Source organism: Leucopleurus acutus (assembly GCF_964270905.1).
Source record: "Leucopleurus acutus genome assembly, chromosome: 17".
NCBI classification, from domain to species: Eukaryota; Metazoa; Chordata; class Mammalia; order Artiodactyla; family Delphinidae; genus Leucopleurus; species Leucopleurus acutus.
Genome location: NC_139159.1, coordinates 45,690,286 through 45,709,444, shown reverse-complemented (window position 1 = coordinate 45,709,444; position 19,159 = coordinate 45,690,286). Strand labels below are relative to the sequence as shown.

At 38.4% G+C, this 19,159-nt stretch overlaps 1 protein-coding gene across 5 annotated transcripts in view; it reads left to right on the top strand.

Moving 5' to 3' along the window:
* The window catches only part of NIPAL2 (NIPA like domain containing 2), a 74,811-nt gene that overhangs the window by 28,693 nt on the left and 26,959 nt on the right, over nucleotides 1–19,159 (top strand). For all 5 annotated transcript variants that reach the window (XM_082858702.1, XM_082858700.1, XM_082858698.1 and 2 more), the window contains exon 4: nucleotides 8,394–8,453. In XM_082858702.1, the coding sequence (XP_082714828.1) occupies nucleotides 8,394–8,453 (60 nt within the window). The remainder of the gene's footprint in view (nucleotides 1–8,393; nucleotides 8,454–19,159) is intronic.

Genomic DNA, 19,159 nt, shown 5'->3' with positions numbered 1-19,159 from the left:
GAATATATCACCTTTTTCCAAGTTAAATTCAGGCAACAGTTTAGAAATAGTTAAAGATAAGAAACTAATATTGAATGAGCATCCCCCTTGCCAGGTACTGTATGAAACATACAACCTTGTTATTTTACTTAATTACCGCCCAGATGAATAGAAGTGAGTAATAAGTAGGTTAAATTTGAGATGAATTATATGAGATCAAACACTTGGAATTTTATATGGAATGATAAAATTAATAGCAGTGAGGTCTCCTTGGCCCTGGAAGAATTTCCTAAGAGAAGTAGTCACCCTGTGACTGGGCTAATTTGAATTAAGGCTGGAAAGCTGACTGCACTGAGAGAATGAGGCAGATGACTGGTAAGTCTTTTCCATCTCTCATTTTCCCTAACTTGCTGGCTTTTGCTCAAATTGAAATTCATGATGTGGAATATACGTTGTTTCGTGTATTTCTGTGTGCCATTATAAAGCTGTAAGCTGAAATGTGTCTGTATCCCATTAAATGATGGTCATAGCACAGCCAGAAAGCCCTGGTGAGGCCTTTTGGAATTCCAGAGAAGTCATCTCAAGCAGAAACTTTGGTCTCCAAGATTTTTATTAGGAACAAATGAAAGAAAACATAAACAGGCCAATGAGCGAGTGACCTGTAGTGTTCCACAAACCTCGATGCTGTGGATTCTCTCAGTCCTTTAGCGCCCTGTGCTTGGTGCCAGCCTGGATGAAGTCATTGGAGCTCTAAACCTCACGGGCTGCCTGTGATAGTGGCACTTTACACGGACGTTTATTTTAATGTTGGAAATATGCAGAAAATATCCCTTTTCTCAGTGGCTTGCTGGGTTGTCTGCCTTAGCACATTTGTCTCAAAACCAGCCTAAATAAGATGTGTGAAATAAATCTCTGAAGTTCTCATTTTGTGTCTGCTCATGCACTCTCAGCTGAAAGCATTCCTAAAACCTAAAAAACTTTATTTGAAACATCTTTTCCACCCATCCTTATTTTCTGAGAACGCCACAGTGTATTTCTAAAGAAATTGCTAATGATGATGTAATGCACTATTACATTTATAATACAGAGTTAATCCTGCCAGTGACAGTAGTTTTACTTTTTTGGACTCCTTTCAATTTAATCACTAATGTACGTCAAGAAAAATGTAGAAAAGAAAAGATTGGGTTTCCCTGGTGGCACAGTGGTTAAGAATCCGCCTGCCAGTGCAGGGGACACGGGTTCGAGCCCTGGTCCAGGAAGATCCCACATGCTGCAGAGCAACTAAGCCCATGTGCCACAATTACTGAGCCTGCGCTGTAGAGCCCGTGCACCACAACTACTGAGCCTGCGCTCTAGAGCCTGCGAGCCACAACTACTGAAGCCCGTACACCTAGAGCCCGTGCTCCACAACAAAGAGAAGCCACCACTATGAGAAGCCCACGCACCACAACAAAGTGTAGGCCCCGCTTGCTGCAACTAGAGAAAGCAAGGAAGACCCAACGCAGCCAAAAGTAAATAAATAAATAAATTTATTAAAGAAAAAAGAAAAGATTATTGTTCATAATCCAGGTCAATTTCCTCATTTGAAATTATGCACTTTACCTACAATTTCATTATCTTCGATAAATGACAATAGCAATTTTTTTCCCTTTTTAAAATTGAGGTATAGTTAATTTACAATGTTGTGTTAATTTCAAGTGTACAGCAAAGAGATTTAGTTATATATATATAATATATACGTATTTTTTTCAGACTCATTTCCATTATAGGTTATTACAAGATATTAAGTGTAGTTCCCTGTGCTATACAGTAGGTCCTTGTTGTTTACCTGTTTTGTATATAGTAGTGTGTACATGTTAATCCCAAACTCCTAATTTATCTCTCCTACCCCCTGCCCCCTGTTATTCCTTTTGGTAACCACAAGTTTGTTTTCTATGTCTGTGAATCTATTTCTGTTTTATAAATAAGTTCATTTGTATCACTTTTTTTAGATTCCACAAATAAGTGATAAAATATAATATTTGTCTTTCTGTGTCTGATTTACTTCACTTAATTTGATAATCTCTAGGTCCATCCATGTTGCTTCAAATGGCATTATTTCATTCTTTCTATGGCTGAGTAATATTCCATTGTATATATACACCACATCTTCTTTATCCATTCATGTTGATGGACATTTAGGTTGCTTCCACGTCTCGTCTATTGTGAATAGTGCTGCTATGAACATGGGTGTGCACGTATCTCTTTGAATTATAGCTTCGTCTGGAAGTATGCCCAGGAGTGGGATTGCTGGATCACATGGCAACTCTATTTTTAGTTTTTAAGAAACCTCCATACTGTTCTCCATAGTGGCTGCACCAATTTACATTCTCATCAACAGTGTAGGAGGGTAGGAGGCTTCCTTTTTCTCCACACCCTCTAGCTATTTTTTAATTAACATGAATTACTGGACACTTTCATTCCTGCCAATATGGATGGTGGGACAACTTTTCTCTCTATAAAGAAACATTTTTCAAAGTGTCACATCCTCAGATTTGCAAATCCTAATTCCGTGGAATTCACTGTAATTGACATACTTTTCCCCTCCAATTGTACAACTAACGGGGAACCGTCATTTTGGAGAAGTCAGTATCTCAAAACGGCTAGAGTTGATTGAGCCCATGAGCACACTCAACGCGTCCACGTGTTTGAAGCTTGATTGTGACTGACATGAAAGTGCTTTTGTGGTTTGCTTTTTAGCAGTACAATAAAGTTGCCATTATAAGTGGTCAGAAACCACAAGCCAGATATTTACATGTGAGGATCTGTTTGTAGCATTATTATATAAATATGTTCTTTTCATGTCATGGGTTCTTTTTTTTTTATAAAAGAGTGCTTTCTTTACTACTTTGTCTTCTACTTTCCTATATTATAAACATATACCCTGCTTTCTCTTCAGATCATAGAGGTTAAACAATAACTTGAATATCCAGGCAGGAAAATTGATGACATTTTCATTTGCGGACTAGATCAGAGTTTACAAACTGGTGGCCTGTAGACCAGATCTGGCCACTGTTGTGTTTTGCTTGGCTCAAAGAATGTATTTTTAAAATACAAATTAATTTCCCATGTTTAAAAATTGGATAGTGATACACAAAAACTGGATTTTTGTCTTAAAGTATCAGATTTGGTAACACTGGACTTGCAGTTGGCTAGGGCTGAATTCTGACTGCCACCTTTCGCTAATCTTGTGTACGCCAGGTCACCACCGCTCCACAGCCCCTCATCGCTACAGCCCACCACCCTCATTATTCTTTCTTCTTTAGAGGATTACCTAACTGGCCCCTGGAGGCATTTGAGTTTGTGACCTGTGGACCAAGGTTTTTTTTCTTTCCAGCTTTATCAGATAAGAATATCATATCCATAATCACATTTAAGTAAGGTGTAATTGAGTTTTAAAACTTTGGGTTAAATTTGTCTTTTTAGAGGTGGTCATAAAAGGGTAAAAAATGGAAGGAAGTAAATAAATGTGAACAAACTCGTTTAAAAATAGCCATACCATAACACATTTAAATAGTTACTGAAGTCTCTTCTGTGCTCTTCAACCTTTAATAAAAAAATTATTATCTGGGGAGAAAGGAAATTTAAGTAAAAGGTGCACATATATCTTAATGTTGAAAATGGAAAAAAGGAATGCCAATTTACCTGTTACTCTACAGACACAAAAATCTAAACTCACATGTAAAAGTCTACCCTTGAGTGTCATTGCTAACATATAGAAAGTTGATGCTTAACTTCTGGTTTACTAATCCCCATTAGTAGCTATTACAGAAGATAATCTAAATCAAGTTTGTACATCCTATCTGAACTCTCATATGCCAACTCTTGACCCCATTAAGGTAAGTAGCTCTTCCATAATTACAGCCAGCTCTTGTGATGTCAGAGTGGAGGTGAATGAAGAAGAAACGAAGGTTTATTCCTACGTAGATCAGGAAGCATTAGGGAGCTCAACGTCAGGGCACATGTCTACCCTTGGGACTGGCACCTCCCCTATGCCTAGACCTGGTTCAGCTGAAGCCACGGGGATCTTGCTAGGCCTCTATCTGTTTTCATCTAGAAATCCGAATCCGAATGCCCAAGTGTAAGTTTCCTTGCGTCAACCTTGACAGGAAATCGTCTCCATTCTGATTGTTAAACCAAGTGACATTTAATGGCTGAAAAGAGTATAGATGACTCACCAGTAGTAGTCAGTCTATTATAATTGTTGCTGAGATTCTCCTGACCATAAAGTATTATGATGAAGGCCAAGTGACTACCTTAATACACTGCCCCATGGGCACACTCTTTTGAACCAAAGAAAATACTAGAAAAAACTTTTTTGTCCTTTCCTCTTACAGAGTATTCCTACTATATTTTTTTAATTGATCATTTATTTCTTTTTTTTATATTTATTTTATTTATTTACTTTCTTTTGTGGGGGGCGGGCTGCATCAGGTCTAGTTGCGGCATGTGGGGTCTTCATTGAGGCATGTGGGATCTTTCATCGAGGCTCGGGCTCTTTGTTGTGGTGCGCAGGCTTCCCTCTAGTTGTGGCGCACGGGCACCAGGGCGCGTGGGCTTTCTAGTTTGCGGCACACCGGCTCTCTAGTTGAGGCGCGCGAGCTCAGTAGTTGTGGCGCGCGGGCTTAGTTGCCCCATGGCATGTGGGATCTTAGTTACCCAACCAGGGATCGAACCTGTGTCCCCTGCACTGGAAGGCGGGTTCTTTACCACTGGACCACCAGGGAAGTCCCCCTACTATATTTTTTTCCCCATAGCCACTGTTTGAATTTTGGTATGTTATCTTTCATATGCTACCTTTTACCTTCTTTTTTTAATGCATTATGATCATTGTGGTCACAATGCCTCTGGAGTCACTGTGTTGACTGTGTAACGAATTTAACTCCAGTGTCCAGGATCACGCTATATAGACCAGTGTCTGGGAGCACTCTCTGTGTAGACCCATGTCCTGTGAAGGCCAGGATGGAAAAGGATTCACGAACCTCTGCCCAAATATGCCTGTAGTCAAAAATGTACACAAAACTCTGAGTGCTGAAGTTACTGCTCAGTGGTAAACTATAGTTTAATAATTTACAAGTGTGTTCTGTTTTAATGCTTTTGAACTATTGATCTTGAAATACTCTATCTTTAAATATTAAACTTTACTATAGGAATAAAAGTGTAATAGTTTTTCCCCCGTTGTACATGTTTATTAGGCAATGGTTGTTGATGTAGCAGCAACTAGACAGGGTTGAGTTTGACAGTTCTCTGATTGCAAATATATATGGGAGCACTTCAGTTTATTTATCTTTTCTCATTTAAAAAATTTACTTCTGTTCTTAGAAGTCATGTTATTAGCTGTTGCTCAGAAACTGTCTTTTTCTCAGCACAGCTCTCATTTTAACCATGTTTTGCAAGATAAATGAGTTATAAGTAGATGTATCTTAATAGAATGTTCTTTTTTATTACTTTCTTTGATAGATAAACTCATTCTCTTATCTGAAGATTTTGTAGAAAATCACATTCTCTTAAAACTTAAAAAAATGCATCAGACATATAAATTCTTTCAGAAAGTAAAGGTAGCGTATTTATGTTTCATAAAACTCTATTTTATGTCAATTGATATAATTTGATGCTTATGGTATATTTCAATTTTATTGTTACCAGTCATGTCCTTTCTGCTTTCAGCAGTGAAATTATCTCCTACATAACATTCTTCCCTCTTCCTTCTGAAAGTGAAATTATTTATGAGATGGTGGCTTAGCAACAAGAAGAGAAGGAAAATGATCCTTTCTTACTCCAAGAGAGAAATGGAGTGTCGTGTACTAGAAAGAGCTCTGGACTGGAATGAGGAAATACGCATGCTGGTTCCAGCTGTGCTGTTATATAAATGTTTGTTAGATGAATGGATCAGTTTCCTTGGACCTCAGTTTCCCAATTGTAAAGTTTAGAACCTAGAGTAGATTATCTCTCTGTCTACTATTAGCTCTAAAATTCCCTTATTCCATGTAAGCAATGTCTACCTTCTTATTGGAATCCTTTGCTGTGAAATGGTCAGTTCAAGTATTGTTATAATGGAATGCGTTTGGTATGTGTTAGTGTAATGATACCTCACCTATTTTTTGTTGTTAATCTATCTCCCTCCGCTTGGGAACATTCCTTACCTAATTACACAAGAAGTCAGTAATGGGAGTGGGGAGTGAGGTCTTGATTTTTATACTTTTATACTTTAGTATACACTTTTATACTTTTCTAATGCTCTAACATGTGAAATTAGTTTCCATGAATTATTTGGTCCAAATCTGAAATAGAAATTTATCATACATTTTTATGCTTGTCCCAAACTCAATTCTTAATGTAACGGGCTACATAGCTATACATTAATTTATCTTCAGAAAATATTGCTTTAATGTTTTAAAGCCATGCCACACAATAAACTCATGCTTGGTGGACATTTCCCATGCTCTGTTTATTTTGTGTGAAGCCCCCATTCCTATAAATAACCTGCTCAGGAAAACTTGCAAGGACATAGCTCAACTTGAATGAGAGAGAGCTAGGTTGAAAAAAAGATGGAAAAAACATATGTGGATTCCAGCTTATCCTGAATGAGTGTTCTGGCGTGGATTTTATTTCGTTTTAAATCAATTCCCAGAGCACCAGATATAGTTACATTCAAGCTTCACTGCTTTAATGTATTATAATTCAGATTCATTAAAATTATATCTATGAAGAATTTTTAATGACATGGCAAATGGTAATACAGTAACTGAGGAATCTGAGAAAAGAAATTTTGCCTTACAGTTTGATCTCAACCAGAGGGACATAAACACACAAACATATTAACTGTGGTTCTTTCCTAGATGATGAGATTATTTTATAATGATTTTCCTTTCTGTATTTTTGCTTTAAAAAAAATAAGAAATGCAACTAATAGTTTTTGTCAAATATTTAAAATACAAATAATTGTTTTTTGTTTTTGTATTATTGCAAACTTGGATCTTCCCTTGCCTCTACTCATGACTCCATAAGAGGAACAGCTCAGATTCAACTTACCCCACACACACCTGAGGCCATAGCAGTAGGTCATGGCACAGTTGTAAGGCTGAGGTTTCAGTAGCATCAATAATGGGAAAGAGGGTCTTCAACATCACAAGGGTCAGCAAATGCAGGAGATCCCACCAACACTTTTATTTATGTGCTGAGTACTAAGGCATATCTCAGAGTAAAAGGCATATCTCAGAGTAAAAGGAACTGATAACCTTTTGCAGGCATATCTCAGAGTAAAAGGAACTGATAACCTTTTGCAGGAGACAGGCAAAAAAAATCCTAAGTCTAACAAAAAAGTTATATGTTATAAGGGGTAATCACACATATGGGTGGAGTGGTCAACTCGGTCTGGGGGAATCCAGAGGTGATGCTCGAGTCTAGAGTTGGGTGAAAGGATGGAGGCAGAGTTGCCCAGGGAATAGCTTATATAAAAGTCCTTTAGCATGAAACTCAATAGGGGTTCTGGGAATTACGATTATTTTAATAAGAGTGGACATAGAATATAAAAGAGATCGAGGGCAAACGTGGCAAGGAAATTGTCAGGAGTAAGATCACGGCTGTCTTTGAATGTCATGCTTAGTAGTTTGGCCTTTGTCTCTGGATGGCTAGAAGCCATTAAGAGGTTTTAAAGCTGTGGTTTTACATTAGATTTCCATTTTGGAAAGACGACTCCTAGTGCTGTGGGGAAGGGGTAGTGAAATGGGAGGCTCCAGAGGGAAGCTACTTTAATGGTCTAAGCCTGAGGTGAAGCTGACCTGAACCATGACAAGGGAATGAAGAGGGGATGACTTGAGAGACAATGAAATCCAGACTTAAAAGACCCAGTAGCCTGTTAGATGTGTGGTGTGAAGGAGAGGGGATACCAGGAGGAGTCTTAGGATCCTGGTGTTCAATAGAGGTATCCCTGGAATAGGTATTATGGGAGGAGATGATGGGAAATAATGTTTCCGTTTGGAATATATTTAAAGTTAAGACTTCCTCCTTTTCATCCTTTCTTCTTTCCTTCCCTTCTATCTCTTTCTGCCTTTCCATCCCTTCCTTCCTTTCTTCCTTCCTTCCTTCCTTCCTTCCTTTTCTCTACATTCATTCATTTAGTAAACTCTTATTAAGCCCTCACTGTATACCATGCACTATCCCAGTCACTGTCGTAGGTTCATGGTAATCCACGCCAATTTCCATGAATCCTCAACCAGGAGGGGCAAGAGGCCATCTTCACAGCCCCAGCCGCCAGGTGTCTCTGACCAGGACACAGCTAGTCAGGCCTAAGACTACTTAACTCCTTTCAAATGGCATCGCATAATATATGTTTTTGTATTTGGAAACACCACTAATGGCCATTTTCTTTCTAGGTAGTGCCATTATTTCTGTTATGTTTCTGAAAGAAAATTTGAGAGCCTCAGATTTACTAGGTAAGTAATTATTTAATTCATGTAATTAAAACACTGCTTGATGAGGAAATAAATAATCCTATCCAATAAAAATATGTGTTTTAAAAACAGGCAACACATTACTGAAATGGATATAGTCTCATCTAGAGGCGAACATTATTCTATCTTGGAACTGCCATCTGCTCTTTGACAAGAAATACGTGCACCTTCATCATACCCTCTGCCCATGCCATTGACCACAGCAAATCATTATTTTACAGTATTATTATTATGAATGTTATGAAATTTTTATGAACATAATAAAATCCAAGAAAACATCTGTGTTACCTAATAGAGTATTCCACTTCATAGGACATATTTGATAGATTGTTGTATGAAAGTGCTACATAAAAATGAAAACCACATACAAAAATTAGATGCACCAAATAACTGCCTAATTTCTATTTAGCCCTTTCCAAAAGTAACATAGAATGTTGATCTTCAAAATTTTATTTAGAAATACAGCTATTAATGGAAAATCACAGTAGCCTTCCTGGCTGTAAAAGATTTCCGCTATATGGCAAAGTCATCACATATTGATCGTATCTTCTACCTCTAGTTGGAAATATCATTAGTGAGAAGAATTATAGAGCTTCATATTTTCTTCCTTGACAAAATCCTGTCTGAATTACTGCTGACATATGATAATGAGTATAATACTTTAGAAACTTTAAATAAATCTATGTCTGCTCAGTTCCAAAAAGATCATTTTTAAAAAATTTTGAGCTTAAATGTGACACCAGTGTTGGTATGTTGAACATTTGTTTCCCTGATCATGTTTCCCTTGAGCCTGGTGTCTTGCAAGAGTTTTCACTTTTTCTTTTTCCTCCTTGGTTTGATTCTGCTAGTAGAGTTTTTAGTCAACATTGTCAAATTTTCATGGTTAAAATGTTTTTCCAAATGCATTCATATGTGAATTCAAATATATTATTTTTCTGTACTCTTTTTTCGTACTATGTTTACGGACTCATTTGGGGAGGTGGTATGGAATCAGAAATAAGAATGAGCAATGCCTGAGTTTTATAGATTAAAACAACTAGGTCCCACATTATGTTTCTCATTTATCAAAAGTCTTAGGGAACTTTAAATCATTTAATCTAACATATGTCATCTTTTGTAGTTAATGGTTGGTTAATGTTTAAATAAATGTAAGGTATTTAATGAGGTAATACAGATGGATGTAAAGGAAAACTTGCCAATTATCGTGAACCCTTGTGATAAAAAGATGATTAAGACAGAATCCCTGCCTTCAGATAATACAGTCAATGATAAAATATATACAAAAACACATTTTTTTCAAAGCAGAAGATAATATGTATCATAATGCCTTGAGCCTTTAGTTTAGAGCTGGGTTTCTCAACCTCAGCACTACTAACACTTTAGGCTGGATAATTCTTCATCCTAGGGGGCTGTCCTATGCGTTGTAAGGTGTTCAGCAGCATCCCTTTTGGCCTTTACCCAGTAGATGCCAGTAGCACACTTTGCCCCAGTTATGACTACCAAAAATGACTTCAAACACTGTCAAATCTCCCCTGGGGGGCAAAATTGCCTCCGGTTGAGAACCACTGGTTTAGAATAAAGAGAGATTACTCTAGCTGGGAAGCTCAGAGAGAATTTTCTACAGCAGAGGTACCATTTGAATCAGTTCTGACAGCTGAATAGGACAGGCATGGGCCACATCCAAGCATTTGGAGAAAGACATACAGAGGGAATAACACGAGAAGTGTTGACAAAGGTACAAAAAAAGTACGGCAAGTTTCTATGTAATACTGTACTACAACCACTGCCAATGAGGATTAGGGAAAAAATTAAGGCAAGTCATAACTATAGAAAGGGAAGAAACAGAAATATCAATAGGTGCCAATGATTTGATTTTATACTTAGAAAACCCGACCAACTAAACGTTGCTAAAAGCAGTATACTAGCTCGACATCAAAGGATATAAATTAAACCCACTCTCAAGGGTTCAAATCTGTATTCAACTTCTGCTATCAACTGTGTGGCCAGCGTATTACTTAACTTCTCTAAGCCTCAGTTTGCTGACAAATATAGACGACTGTTTTGGGGGGAGGGGGTTGTTTGTTTTTTGTTTTTTAATCTTTGGCACGCGGCACGCAGCATGCAGGATCTTAGTTCCCCAACCAGGGATGGAAGCCACGCCCCCTGCAGTGGAAGCGTGGAATCTTAACCACTGGACGGCCAGGGAAGTCCCTAGAAGACTGTTTTAAGGGTCACATTGGATAATTGATACATGCACTTTGAGAAATGTAAAGCCCTGTTAATAAAATTGGCATTATTTCTGTGATCAACTTCATTACCAAGAGGTAATACTAAAACATAAGAAATAGGAAACACACACACATATACACATAAGAAAAACACAAACAAAAACCTCTGTTAGGGCTTCCCTGGTGGCGCAGTGGTTGAGAGTCCGCCTGCCGATGCAGGGGACACGGGTTCGTGCCCCGGTCCGGGAAGATCCCACATGCCGCGGAGCGGCTGGGCCCGTGAGCCATGGCCGCTGAGCCTGCGCGTCCGGAGCCTGTGCTCCGCAATGGGAGAGGCCACAACAGTGAGAGGCCCGCGTACCGCAAAAAAAAAAAAGAATAGGGGCTGCCCTGCTGGCGCAGTGGTTGAGAGTCCGCCTGCCGATGCAGGGGACACGGGTTCGTGCCCCGGTACGGGAAGATCCCACATGCCGCGGAGCGGCTGGGCCCGTGAGCCATGGCCGCTGAGCCTGCGCGTCCGGAGCCTGTGATCCGCAATGGGAGAGGCCACAACAGTGAGAGGCCCGCGTATCGCAAAAAACAAACAAACAAACAAAAAACCCTCTATTAATTCTTTGCTAATTTCTCTTACTTTAATAACAGTCAACATTTATCAAATATTTACCCCTTTCAGGTACTGTGTTTTACATGAACCACCTCATTTAAATGTAGGAACAATCCATTTATAGAACTGATACTTAGGTTAAATAACTTAACCAAGGTCAAATAATTAGTCAGTGGTGGACCGGTGTTCTAATAATGGCAGCCTGATTTAACTAGAGCATAATGGGTGAGGGTAAGTCTCAAGTGTCAGAGAGCTATGTGACCTTTGCTAAGTTACTTAGTCTCTTTAAGCCTCATTTCCTCAACCTTAAAATGAAGTATTACCTATCTCATAGGATTAAATGAGTTCATGTATGTAAATCTCTGAGAACGGGATCTGTCATGTAATAAGTCCTCAATAATGTCAGCTATTATTATCCTTATTACTAACACCACCACCCACCACTACTGGTTCATGAGAGGAAACCTTGACTAGGATATTCTAACGAACTTTAGCAATCCAGGTAACATTTCACACAACTCTGGCTGAGTTTTTTTAGCCTTTTAACTTAATGCTTTTTGAGCAGGGATATGTCTGATGTCACATTTGTTTCATACTGTAATTAAAAGTGATCAATTCTTGACTTGAAACTAGAGTCACAGGAATAAGAAAGGATTTAGTCACGGATCCCATACCCATGCTTCCAAACAGCAATATCATACGATTATCATGATCTAAGATGTAATAACCCATTTCATGCTTGGGGAAGGACTTTTCCCCAACCGTACTCAGTAATGTGTTAAGTCACCTGTATTTTCTTTGGGCCTGTATTGCTGTTGCCTTGAGAAAATTTGGCTTTTTCCGTTAAAAGCTAAAAATGCTTTTTTTTCTTTACAGGGACTAAAATCAAACAGGGAAAAGAGTAGTTAATGGCATTTTTTGAAAGATTAACATACAAGCATGCTAAAAACTAAATCGTCAAAATGTGCAAAAGAAAATCATTTACTTTTCCCTGCTTCAAGCAAATGAAAGTTTGTTTTTCATGATGGAACAAATGAAGATTTTTTTGGACCCATGTGGAAACAAGCTGAATTAATTTATTGCCAAATGTTGCTCTGTGGCTATGAAGCATTTCAGCACTAGCCTCAAAAAATGACCTCACAAAAGCTATGTCTGAAAGGAATCGCCAACTATTATTAACTCAATGACAGGTTTTGGACTGTGCTCTGTTTCTTAGTGGATTAATAATTTTAAATTATTTTAATGATTATTTTTCCTCTAAAAAGCACCAAATTTCTCTCCCCTTCAAGCAGCCAGAAGTATAGTATTTTCCCCCTCTTCGCCCTTAGTCATCAAAAATCCTGAATCTAATAGTCTGTGAGATCCTAGTTGATTTAATCCAGATAGCGTCATCATAAAAAGAAAAATTACAGTCAATTCATCAGCACTCTCCAGAGACCAGTAACTTGATTATTTCAAGTCACCTATAAATGGTTTCCCCAGATAGAACGTCAAGAGATTAATAGTGAGACAAAAACCACCTCCTTCCTTCCTACTCCCACACCAGAGGTCAGCTTGGTTTGAAGCCAGTATCTAGAATGCAGATCTAGCCAAACGAACCATCATTTCTGGTTGAGAGGACAGATTGGCTATTTGGTCTTAAAACTGCCTCAAGAAAGGTAGACTTTCTGATGCTAGATTCAGAACCATTTGGATTCACTATATTATTGAGACTTGCCAATCCAGGGCTCCTTCAGGATTTAGCTGCCTTCAGCCTAGGGAATCTGGAAAGATTGTACTGAGGGGAAGGCATCCTTTGGTGTTAAGAGGTCCAGTTTATGCTGTGACTCCTGGTAACCCACAAAAGCAATAGCTGGACCTCCATTGATCAGGAGGCATATAGCAGGCTCCAAGAGAACCAGCCAGCAGTGTTGGGTGACATCAGGTTAGCTGAATTTTTAAAACTCTTATGGCTACCAGAAGTCAGGTCAAGCCAGATTCCAGAAGCTAGCTAAAAGGCGGTTAACACTAGCTGGCATTGAGCCAGAGAGTGGGGACAAAATTAAAGGAGATTTCAGGTTTTACTTAAGGAGAAGGGTGGGCTGGGAAATCAGATGTCAGTTGAGGAAGAACTGTGCAAGTAGACCCTAGAATCCAAGGCTTGCACAGGTGAGGAACTCAGCAGGTTGGAGATGCCGGTGAACAGAAGCATAAGGAGAAGCCTGATTCTAGGCTGTTTTCCCTTCCACCACTTTTATATTTCAACTTCAGTCCACAAGTATCTATAGGAGACTTTTGCAACAGAACTTCAGTAGCCTCTTGAAACAGAGGCTGCATTCTCACAGCTGGATCCAGTTAAATGTCAGGCATTTCTCAGAGTATAAAACATTCCTCAAAACACTACTTCAGGATGATATAAATGGTCAAATATGTTTAGAAAATATTACAGCCATATCCTCCCTAAGGAGATTCACAATGAACACTAACACACTGAGGATCTCAGGGGTCTTCCAGTAAAAGAACCATTTAACCTGGTTTAACTCACCTCTTTCCAAATCGATTTGACTTGAGACCTTTTTTGGTGGAGAGTCCATCTTATGAAACTGGGTTCTAGGGAACACCAGTTTGGAGACACTGTTCTAAAGGAACCTCAGGGCCAGTCAGGGACCCCAGGGACCACTGCCAGGAGGAGTCAGTTCCTTCTATCCCCAGTGGGGATGCTTCATCCAGCCTCAGGTTATGGTCAGTACAACTCCTGGGTGCCACTCACTGAGACTACAATGTGAAGGACAGCCGTGAGGTGTCCGTTCATCAGCTCTGGTCCATTGTGCATACAAGAGGTAGAAGAGTGTAATCGCTGAGAATAAGTTACCTAGGTTCCAATCCAAGCTCTCCACTTAGCTAGAAAATCCCAGTCAAGAGAGTTATTCCCTCTGTGACTCAATTTTCTCCTATGTCAAATGTGGCTAGTAATACTTTAACAGTATCCAATGTTATATATTATATAATACATAATGTACATATAGTATATGTTAGTATAGTAACATGGTGGTATAGTTATTTTTTGCAGGCTTTTTTGTAAGAATTATTATATGTGTATAAAGCATTTAGAATTGTGCTAAGTATTAGCTATTACTATTATAGTTCTTATTATCATCACATTTCTGTATAACGGTGATCATAATATAACTCTCATGTCAGCCACAATTGTCTATGAAATCTATAGTTTTAAGAACATCACTTAAAAAGAATGATACTTGGGCTTCCCTGGTGGCGCAGTGGTTGAGAGTCCGCCTGCCGATGCAGGGGACATGGGTTCATGCCCCAGTCCGGGAAGATCCCACATGCCGCGGAGCGGCTGGGCCCGTGAGCCATGGCCGCTGAGCCTGCGCGTCCGGAGCCTGTGCTCCGCAACGGGAGAGGCCACAACAGTGAGAGCCCGCGTACCGCAAAAAAAAAAAAAAAAGGTAAACTAGCAAGTTTCCTAAGTCAGAAATCTGCGCCTTTCAAAAGAGGGAATATTTGTGGCTTTATTGAAATAAAAATAACAGGAATTGATGTTTCATGCCACTTTTAGAAAAAGGTGGGATGCAAATAAGTTTTACAGAAATTTATTGAAGGACTTGCTAATGGCTACCTTCGACACTTTTAAACACTTAACGTTAATGTGCACATGACTCATGAAGCAGAGAGTAAATCACACAGAAAAATAAAAATGACACCAAAGAAACAAGAAAATGACAGGTAGCAGCTATCCAGAACTGCCTTTGTAAATGTCGGAAGCTGCTGAAATTAAAATTATTAAGAAGAAAGAACGTATGACCTCCTGAGCTGCCACGGAGTTACTCACTAGTCTTGCAGTGACATGAGGTAAAGATGAGATAATACGTGTGAAAAAGTACTTTGAAAGGATAATTGGAAAACCGTCAGTCATTTTATTTGTTTTTAAGGAGTTTTGGAATGCAGTGAAGATCTACATTGGTGGAAATGGGCACAGTATGCAAATGTGGAAGCAGGTGTGAAACAGGGAGGGATGTGTCAGGATGTGAAACAGAGACCATATTGGAAATAAGACTGCCTCCACAAAATGGAATACTATGCAGACTCTGAAAGAATGAGGCCGCCCTACATATAATGATGTGAAACATTCTCCAAGAATGTTCTGTTAAGTAGAAAAAAAGCAAGATACAGAAAAGTGTGTATAATATGCTATTATCATTTGCATAAAAAATCAAAACACATGCACTCTCACACACACCTGCCTAAAACATCTCTGAAAAGAAAACCTCAAGAACCAGCAGCAGTAGCTAACTTTGAGGAGGGGACCTAGTGAGCCCCAAGGGTGTGAGAGAGATTTAACTTTTCACTGATCCCTCTTGTGTGGCTTTAGAATTTTTTACCATATGCGTGTGTTACCCATTCAAAACTAAATGTTCTAAAAGGGAAATTTAATTGACACTAGATACAGTTAGATGAGATAAAGAAATGACTGGCAGAGGAACTCAGTATAGATAAGAAATCTGGATTTCACAAAAGTAAATTGGAAGTCTCTGAGACTTTGAAATTGTATTCAATGTGTTTATTCTACTTTACTATACCAAGTTTAGAAAAGTGGTTTTTTAAATCCCTTCTTCCTAGAAATGTAATATTGAACAATTATCTTATAAGATCTTTTTTTTTTTTACATCTTTACTGGAGTATAATTGCTTTACAATGGTGTGTTAGTTTCTGCTTTATAACAAAGTGAATCAGTTATACATATACACATGTTCCTATATCTCTTCCCTCTTGCATCTCCTTCCCTCCCACCCTCCCTATCCCACCCTTCTAGATGGTCACAAAGCACCAAGCTGATCTCCCTGTGCTATGCGGCTGCTTCCCATTAGCTATCTATTTTACATTTGGTAGTGTATATATGTCCATGTCACTCTCTCACTTTGTCACAGCTTACCCTTCCCCCTCCCCATATCCTCAAGTCCATTCTCTAGTAGGTCTGTGGCTTTATTCCTGTCTTACCCCTAGGTTCTACATGACTTTTTTTTTTTCTTAACTTCCATATATATGTGTTAGCATACAGTATTTGTTTTTCTTTTTCTGACTTACTTAACTCTGTGTGACAGACTCTAGGTCCATCCACCTCATTACAAATAGCTCAATTTCGTTTCTTTTTATGGCTGAGTAATATTCCATTGTATATATGTGCCACATCTTCTTTATCCATTCATCCGATGATGGACACTTAGGTTGTTTCCATGTCCTGGCTATTGTAAATAGAGCTGCAATGAACATTTTGGTACATGACTCTTTTTGAATTATGGCTTTCTCAGGGCATATGCCCAGTAGTGGGATTGCTAGGTCATATGGTAGTTCTATTTGTAGTTTTTTAAGGAACCTCCATACTGTTCTCCATAGTGGCTGTACCAATTCACATTCCCACCAGCAGTGCAAGAGTGTTCCCTTTTCTCCACACCCTCTCCAGCATTTATGGTTTCGAGATTTTTTGATGATGGCCATTCTGACTGGTGTGAGATGATATCTCATTGTAGTTTTGATTTGCATTTCTCTAATGATTAATGATGTTGAGCATTCTTTCATGTGTTTGTTGGCAGCCCGTATATCTTCTTTGGAGAAATGTCTATTTAGGTCTTCTGCCCATTTTTGGATTGGGTTGTTTGTTTTTTTGTTATTGAGCTGCATGAGCTGCTTGTAAACTTTGGAGATTAATCCTTTGTCAGTTGCTTCATTTGCAAATATTATCTCCCATTCTGAGGTTTGTCTTTTGGTCTTGTTTATGGTTTCCTTTACTGTGCAAAAGCTTTGAAGTTTCATTAGGTCCCATTTGTTTATTTTTGTTTTTATTTCCATTTCTCTAGGAAATGGGTCAAAAAGGATTTTGCTGTGACTTATGTCATAGAGTGTTCTGCCTATGTTTTCCTCTAAGAGTTTGATAGTTTCTGGCCTTACATTTAGGTCTTTAATCCATTATGAGCTTATTTTTGTGTATGGTGTTAGGGAGTGATCTAATCTCATACTTTTACATGTACCTGTCCAGTTTTCCCAGCACCACTTATTGAAGAGGCTGTCCTTTCTCCACCGTATATTCTTGCCTCCTTTATCAAAGATAAGGTGACCATATGTGTGTGGGTTTATCTCTGGGCTTTCTATCCTGTTCCATTGATCTATCTTTCTGTTTTTGTGCCAGTACCATACTGTCTTGATTACTGTAGCTTTGTACTATAGTCTGAGGTCAGGGAGCCTGATTCCTCCAGCTCCATTTTTCGTTCTCAAGATTGCTTTGGCTATTCGGGGTCTTTTGTGTTTCCATACAAATTGCAAAATTTTTTGTTCTAGTTCTGTGAAAAATGCCACTGGTAGTTTGATAGGGATTGCATTGAATCTATAGATTGCTTTGGGTAGTAGAGTCATTTTCACAATGTTGATTCTTCCAAACAAAGAACATGGTATATCTCTCCATCTATTTGTATCATCTTTAATTTTTTTCATCAGTGTCTTATAGTTTTCTGCATACAGGTCTTTTGTCTCCTTAGGTAGGTTTATTCCTAGATATTTTATTCTTTTTGTTGCAATGGTAAATGGGAGTGTTTTCTTGATTTCACTTTCAGATTTTTCATCATTAGTATATAGGAATGCCAGAGATTTCTGTGCATTAATTTTGTATCCTGCTACTCTACCAAATTCATTGATTAGCTCTAGTAGTTTTCTGGCAGCATATTTAGGATTCTCTATGTATAGTATCATGTCATCTGCAAACAGTGACAGCTTTACTTCTTCTTTGGATTCCTTTTATTTCCTTTTCTTCTCTGATTGCTGTGGCTAAAACTTCCAAAACTATGTTGAATAAGAGTGGTGAGAGTGGGCAACCTTGTCTTGTTCCTGATCTTAGTGGAAATGCTTTCAGTTTTTCACCATCGAGGACAATGTTGGCTGTGGGTTTGTCATATATGGCCTTTATTATGTTGAGGAAAGTTCCCTCTATGCCTACTATCTGGAGGGTTTTTATCATAAACGGGTGTTGAATTTTGTTGAAAGCTTTCTCTGCATCTATTGAGATAACCATATGGTTTTTCTCCTTCAGTTTGTTAATATGGTGTATCACATTGATTGATTTGCGTATATTGAAGAATCCTTGCATTCCTGGAATAAATCCCACTTGATCATGGTGTATGATCCTCTTAATGTGCTGTTGGATTCTGTTTGCTAGTACTTTGTTGAGGATTTTTGCATCTATGTTCATCAGTGATATTGGCCTGTAGTTTTCTTTCTTTGTGACATCCTTGTCTGGTTTTGGTATCAGGGTGATGGTGGCCTCGTAGAATGAGTTTGAGAGTGTTCCTCCATCTGGTATATTTTGGAAGAGTTTGAGAAGGATAGGTGTTAGCTCTTCTCTAAATTCTTTTTTTTTTTTTTTCCTAAGAAAGGACAGAGCTGACCAATAATTTTTTCCAGGTTCTTATGTATGGTTTTTATTATTTTCCTTTCATTGAAATGCTTAATAATGTATATTGTTTTCTTTTTTAAAATTCTCATTAGAAAATACCTTTTAAAATTGTGTATATGATTTCTGTCTTCACAAAGTATTACAGTATAAATTGTTGCATTAGAGTAAGCTTATTTTATACGTCCTACAATACCATGAATAGCTATTGTCCAGCTTGTGTAAAAAATCAAATGAATTCTCAGAAACTAGAGTTCAAAACTCTAAGTCATTTGGTTAAGAGCAACAGGAAATTGATGTCTTCAAATTGTGAGATTTTATAGACACACCAAATTGTTTCAGGTTGGAGTGAATGCTGGTTGTAAATTATATACACAACAATGCTGACCCCAATGGTGAAACAGGTTGAATTATGTTTTCA